We start from the raw sequence: 7,591 nt of genomic DNA on the forward strand, positions 1-7,591 counted from the left end.
CTTTTAAAACATAACTATTTATAATGCTCCCTAAATAATAAAAAATAAATTACAGTGAAAGCAATGAAGATTTTGTAGATTTTGAACCGAACTAAATAACAGTAAATCTTTTTTTGATTTACGGTATTTTCTTATTTTGATGTTTTGAGCTCTTTTGTGTTTAGCACAATATATACTAATTTTTAAAGTATCAAATTGAATTTTTGTTCAATAAAAACCTTTCAAATGCGACTGTAGCTTTTTTTCTCCCCAAAACTTTGTCTTCAAAATAAGGGTGCGTCTTATATTCCGAAAAATATGGTAAGTGACCTTAAAGGTTAGGGAATAGACCCGTCTTGAAGAAATAATACTAAAAACTGGGATTTGGCAATTGTTTGGTTAATGTTAAAATTTTCTTTACATAATACCATAACATAGTAAACCACCCAAATATTCATAACTAGCAAAGTACACTTTGAAGAGATTTGTCAGTTTTTACAAAACTATGACAAATCACAAACATAAGTGAATCTGTTATGAATGTATTTGACATGGCCCAAAACATTCCAAACTTTTTGTAAGAAGCAGTCTTTGCTGTAATGCAAGTGATTTAGAGTTAGTGAGATATCAAGTGGGAAGTCCTTAATACTATAGTTGTAACTCCTCAATTCTTATATACTGACAATTCATGTAACCACTTCTTTTTTTTATAACTTTTAAGATACAACTTTCAAAAATTTTCTTTGCTTTATTTATTAACTGAATTAATATAAATCTTTTGCTTCCTTATAGTCCTGTGTACTAGAATTTTTATCAAACAACCATCAACTTAATATTTTAAAGGTTACACATGTTTTTTCTTATGTTGAACTAAACTGATGTTCCTGGTTTCAATATCACCACAGTGGACTTTAGCTAGGTCATGTTGTTAGGAATTTAGTTGAAGCACAAATTACAAAACAAAAACATACATGTTTATTAGATGAAATAGCTTAAATCTCATAACATTATACTTTTATATATATTTGTTATATTGACCTTTCACCCTTGCCTAACTAACAATACAGAAGTTACAACATTGCTGCTCATGTGCACTCATGTTACCCTATCAAATAACATAAAGTGACCTTTGGTCTGTACAAAGTAACTTGTCTTGGCTGTGTTTTAGTCGACTAGTATTTTGTAAAATAGTCACATTTCAATTATTGTACATTATATATGTATATAGACTATTGCTATTTTGAAATAAGTTCTTAAAGTTATTTTTCCTAAAACATAGAACAGTAAACAAAGAAGTAAAGCAAACAATTATCTCTACTAGTTAAGATCTTTGTACTTAGTTGCTGCTTGATATAGATTGCTAAGCCTATAAAAATTTTGCATATGGAAGATATAAAACAAAATATTTTTTAGGTTTATATATATATATATATATATATATTTGAATAACTAAAAAATCATAAATTACTACATCAATACCACAGAATTTTAATATAATTTATCAAGCTTAGTAACTAAGCTTCATCTGGGTCTAAAAAAAAAAATATAAAATTTCAAGCAGACTAAAGACACAACCTACCTCTTTGAAATCTTGATTCAAAAGAAAGAAATGGTGGAAGAAATGTTAGAAAGGCTGAGAAAACTACTAGGGGGACATTGTAACCTTCCGATTGGTTATTCATGTCATATATAAAAGTAAGTGTATATAAGGGAGCATTTTCAAAAATGGAAGGAGGTGGGTGGGGTGCCACCGTGATTTATTACGTGAGCAATATCTTAGCAAATAGAAAATATAAAGACCTTCTTATTTTATATTCAAACTTGTCAATATCTTTAATTTGAGTTTCTAATTCGTATGAAGTTATAGACTTTGTATTTTGATTTCACAATCATCTAATTTGAACTAGTGCTGCATTCAACATACCATGTAAGACACAAAAATCGATGTTTATCTGTTTTTAATATTTTCTTTTAAAGTAACAGATTGAGTAATGTATATTTATAAAATTTGAGTTATAATCTTTAGTTTGATACCAAATTTATTGACATAAATTAATAAAATAGTAGTTCAATAAACTTTTGAATGCGAGTCAACAAATGAGATGACATGGCCTTTCACCTGTGACCCATCTCGAAAGGGTTAAAGGACTATCACAACAAGCCAGATAATTATTTATGAATTCATATGCATTACCTAAGCTACTTTGTGTTTAAATCTAATTCCAGTGTTTCTTCTTTGTTGCTGATTGTTACTTCACACAACAGTGAAGTGTTTCATATTGTTGCTGATTCCTACTTCAAACAACAGTGAAATGTTTCATATTTGTTGCTGATTCCTACTTCAAACAACAATGAAGTGTTTCTTATTTGTTGCTGATTATTACTTCAAACAACAATGAAGTGTTTCATATTTGTTGCTGATTATTACTTCACACAACAGTGAAGTATGTAACAGATCTCTTCTTAATCCATTGTCTGATAGAAATGTGTGGATCGACTAGCACCTACAAAGCATCTATGAATTTCCTTAGTCAGATAAGGAATATGGTCTCCATTAAAAGAGAAGCGTCCAAAATAGCTAATAACTCCTGTGTAAAGTGGATAAATGTAGAACTGTGAATAAGTATGATGCAAGTACTGCACTACATCAAGGGCATTCAGAACTTAAAGTCATGTGATAGTGAAAGAGCAACAAAAGGCAAATAGTCATTTAGGGGTAATTCTGACTGTCTTCAAATTACCAGCAAATAAAAAGAATTTAAAAATGATAGATACAAAACCTTCTAACACTGATAAAATCACATATATAAGCTCTTTACAAACATTATATAGTGGGTTAATCCTTCATCTCGGTTAGTAGAACAGTTACTTCACACTTGAAAGTTCTCAGGTTTAACCCCACTCACAGGTGATGGTAAAGAATAAGATTAGGAAAGTGTAACTAGGTTAAGATTCATGCAATCAAAGGCTAAGATAACCAAATAAATGAAACATAGTCTTATTGATATACATCACACACAAAAAATTATCAAATAATAATGAAACATTTAGGAACACTGCTAAATTAAAACTAGTAAATTTAACACTATTTATGTTGGGAATAATACAATACATTTAAATTTTATATGAATTTACTTACTACTAATTGTTGTGAAAGTTTCACGTTCATTTTTCTCCAATTTGATATCCAACAAAGCTTCCTGTTTCTCATCAGAAAATGGTTCAACCTTCATCTTTAATACTTCCATAATTACACAGAACCTTCACTTTTATATTCTTATCAAAACTTGTAGCTAGACTACAGAGAAACAAATTAAGAATTAGATGTTGCATCCTTCAAAAAGGTTACAAAGTTTTCAGTAATTACAAATCCCAAAATTCACATTATCTTGTTAACTTTCATATCAAACTAAAAGCTTCACTGGTTTTACATCTTTATACCAAAGTGGTGACATAATCTGACATAACATCATTTTGAAACTATATGTGTAGTAAGATACCACGACAACTTTTACAACAGTTTCACATACTTCAAACCTGTATATAATGACTGGAGGGTAGGATTTTACTCTTCATACAAATTTTTATCAGCTGCACATCATAAAAACGTTTTTTATTCCCAACATTTCACCAGGTTTACCTGGCATCATTAGGTGACAAACAAGAACCAGGTAAACCTGATGAAACATTGTGAATAGAATAAAACAAAAGTTTTACTTCGTACAACCAATAAAAATTGTGTGTGTTTTTAAAACATAATTCTTTCTAATATTTAATTCAGATTTTTACTCTATTGAGGAGATATACCTCGTATATATATGTAAAACTATACTACAACATGACAACACTAGAACTAATGAAACACCTTTAAACCATTTAGTACTTGAATTGTTCATCATTTCAGTCATTCCATAGTTCCCGATAGATTTTCTATTACAGAATTATTAACCCCATCTCTACAGGTTTTTCCTATGGTCGCAGGTCAAAGGCCATGTTGTCATGTTTGTAGACTCACATCCACAATTTTATTGAATGTTATAATTTTCCTATACTAAAAATGTATTTCTGATAGGTACTTCCCTCCTCTCACAAGATTAGCTATTCTCGTTCATTGCTGCCTCCTATATGCTACCTTTTTTTATTTGCATGCCACAACCCTTCTGCTCCTCCCTATTGGAATCAAGTGATTCCAATGTGTCTCTCATGCAAATCATCATGCATTACCTCTCCACCAATAGGAGCATAGTACACTCGTGTGACTCCCTCTATGTGCCTTTACCGTACTATCACTTGTGTTGGAGAGTCAGGAGGAACGTCATCACCTGAGACAGTGCAATGGCTGATCATGAAACCCTATTTTGAAAAGCAGACCATTTATTCAATTTATTTATTTATTCAATCGAGGTATGGCAGGAGTGGGCAGCTATCCCATTCTGCTTTACCCATGAAGTCCATGGGTTGTACAGTTCGGAATGGGCAAACTTATGAAGCAAAAATCATGAGGTTATTCACCTACAAGCAATCTTGTGAAACACCTCATCTCAACGATGATCATTGCAAACCATGGAAGAGCAAGCGTGATTCAACTTGACTGTACAATGCATATTTAGAGTTAAAGAATACCTGGTCAGGCACCGCTCCATGGAAGGGCTGTATAAGGAGAAATAACTATATCACAAACAGAAAGCAAGACAAATAGAAAGACTTCCGTGTACAAGCACTGCCAAAGGAGAAGTGATGGTTTGGTAGAGGTGTATAGAGAGAGTCACATGCATCACATGAGTGTACTATGCTCCTACTGGTGGAGATGTGATACATGATGATTTGCATGAGACACACACACACTGGAATCATTTGATTCCAATAGGGGGGAAGCAGAAGGCTTGTGGCATGCTCTACTTCTTTATTTACTGTTCTATGTAATAAAAATAAGTTTAAGAACTTATCTGTAATTAATAATAACATATATATACATATATAATATATTATAACTGAAATATGACTATTTTACAAAATACTAGTTTTCTGAAACAAATCTCACATAGGTCACTTTGTAAAGACTAGTTTTATCCAAGTACAATCAGAACATTACAAGCTTCATAAAAAAGTAATTTAAAATATGTTAGAAAGAAAATCTAAACATTTTTTGTAAACTTGATTGTTGATAGTATATAAAGAAAGATTGATATATCTTAACAAAAAACCATTATAACAAAAAAACCCACTCACTTTGTCTATGACAACAACCTTCAACAGGAAGACAAGGTAAGTAAACAGTAATAGGAATGTTGTTAAATGTTTTAGTGATGAATATAAACATTACATGCATCACAACTGTTTTACATTTAATATGTAGATGTTTCAAATGAATGAGATTTCTTTACTTCAAGAAAAAGAAAAAACATTAATGATTAGTAACTTATAAATGCAATTCTTTAGAAGACTGTGCTTGTTCAAACAATAATTCACTAATTTGTCTAAATTTCAGTAGTTTTAAAAATAATACATAAAATACTGTAAAAAACAAGATTTAAAACTACATATAGTATAATCCAATAAAAAGAAATAAATATCATAAAGCAGTTTATCAATTGCGTAAAACATATTGATCACAAAGATGGTAATTTTTGCTGACCAGATAAGTTCATTATTACCACTATAAATAACATTTAATAAGCCTGTTACAAGAATAATATTGTTGTAATTAACATTATTTAAAGAGAAAATGTTTCTAATTCTTTAGTATAAATACAAGGGTACAAAGTGAGAGCACACTCATACCTCACCCTGCTCAAAAATCTTGAGAGGAAACAAAAGAAGCTTTATTATCAGATGAAATATAGAACATTACGTGTGCCAACATTCCAAATTGGGGTGAATAATTGAGATATATTTACATCGTTTTACAAATTGAAATAGTGAAAAGGAAAAAGTTTACTAGTTCTATCTGAAATAATAAACTGTTTAAAAATTTGCCCATATAAACAAAGACTATGTTCCATGTCTGTTCAACAATTTTAATGAGCAAATTTCTATTCCTAGTGTATCCTATTCACAGGTCATAACACAGTTGTATATTGTTTCATACTAGTTACAATGTACATGTATCACAGCACACAAGTTTTAAACTTTACCCAAATTTTATGTTTAAAAGTAATGGTTTTATATTTCTTGGAATGAATGAATGAACATTAATATATCAATATGACAATTTTTTTGATGAAAAGTCTTCTACAAAGTTAAAATATTGATTATTTGGTTAGTTTAAATTATAAGTATTCTGAGAATTTCATGTACATTACTTTAGTATTTCCTATTGGAATATAAGTATTATTACATGATTTTCAAACTCTTTGCAGCCTGTAATTTATAGTACAAATACTTGTTGAAATAAGTTTTGTGTTAACCCTAAGTATTACTGGTAGTAAATGTTCTTACACTATAATATTGGGCATCAAACTTCCCTTGTTGTTCTTACAAGTTACATTTTACAGTTAACACTACACAGCAACCAATATCAACAAAATATTCAGTATAGTTTAAATGTTAATACTACAGTGACAGTAATAATGATATGATACTATGAATATAACTTTTGTTAGTTTTGACAAGATATGGAACCGAAACTCTATTCTTAAAGTTTATCAACATATCCTTCTTTACACAGAAAAAGCTACCTTACAACTTCAGCTAATAGTCTGTCATATTTAATTTTCACCAAAGATTGATGTCATAATATTAACAGTGGTAATGTAACTTCTAAATCTCAGATGCCCACTAATGGACAGTGAATGAGTGATCCTATCCCGATACTACTTCTGTTTTTATTTCGTAATTCATAATAGACTAACTCATTCTCTGTTAATATGTTTAAATATTTCATATGAACTATATATTTTTTCCCAATATAAACTAATAATAATAGTAATACAATTACGTTTAGTTTTCCCACTGTGCTACCAATACCATCCAATTATTTTGCATCCCCTTGGCAGTAATACACATGCATATTACGTACCAAAGACAATCATCCAAATTCTATCCTTATCAGTTCTAGCTATGTAGTTTTGAAAGAGCTGTTTATGTGGGAAAATTTATTGATATATTTATGTATAACTTTTTATCATGTGCTAATTGTGAAACACAATATTCACCCAAAACGTTTATGATACAAGTATATTCAAATTGCAAATACATCCAATCAAATAACTTTATTTATGATACTGGCTCTCTCTGGTCTTAGGAGTAATTAACTTTATACGAATATCATGGTGCTCTTGATGTTTTATTCATATAAGGTTTTAATTCTCCGATTCACAGTGCTTCTGGAATTTAACATCGTTTGGTGTTTTCGCTATAGCAGTGTTTCTCAAAGCCGGTCCCCGGAGTACAAATTGCCGGTCCGCAATATCTCTAGGTTTACCTGAATCTAGTCAGCCCCCGACAAAACATTTGACTGAACTTAGACTATAGCGCTTAGTCATAGGTCACTGAAAAGTGTAAAGGCCTCGAATTTCATTGTATCATCTCATTGCATTATCTCATTCCAAATGATGTACTCACAATAAATTTTTCTTTGTAATTCTAAGTTTGATGCTTCTCTGAGTTTTAA

The 7,591-nt window shown here is 30.3% G+C and overlaps 2 protein-coding genes across 7 annotated transcripts in view; both read right to left on the minus strand.

Moving 5' to 3' along the window:
• LOC106463888 (zinc finger protein 883-like) overlaps positions 1-7,036 on the minus strand; it is a 14,936-nt gene extending 7,900 nt beyond the window's left edge. The window contains exons 1-2 of one of the 3 annotated variants that reach the window (XM_022391523.1): positions 6,998-7,036; positions 3,119-3,277 (exon numbers count right to left, since the gene is read on the minus strand). In XM_022391523.1, the coding sequence (XP_022247231.1) occupies positions 3,119-3,227 (109 nt within the window). In that variant the 5' untranslated portion in view covers positions 3,228-3,277; positions 6,998-7,036. The other 2 variants (XM_022391521.1, XM_022391522.1) reach the window with 2 other exon arrangements.
• Positions 1-7,591, minus strand: part of LOC106463885 (gastrula zinc finger protein XlCGF57.1-like) — a 120,018-nt gene that overhangs the window by 96,574 nt on the left and 15,853 nt on the right. The gene's annotated exons all lie outside the window — the stretch shown is intronic.

This window comes from Limulus polyphemus, unplaced genomic scaffold, assembly GCF_000517525.1.
Source record: "Limulus polyphemus unplaced genomic scaffold, Limulus_polyphemus-2.1.2 Scaffold1509, whole genome shotgun sequence".
In the NCBI taxonomy this organism is placed as follows: domain Eukaryota; kingdom Metazoa; phylum Arthropoda; class Merostomata; order Xiphosura; family Limulidae; genus Limulus; species Limulus polyphemus.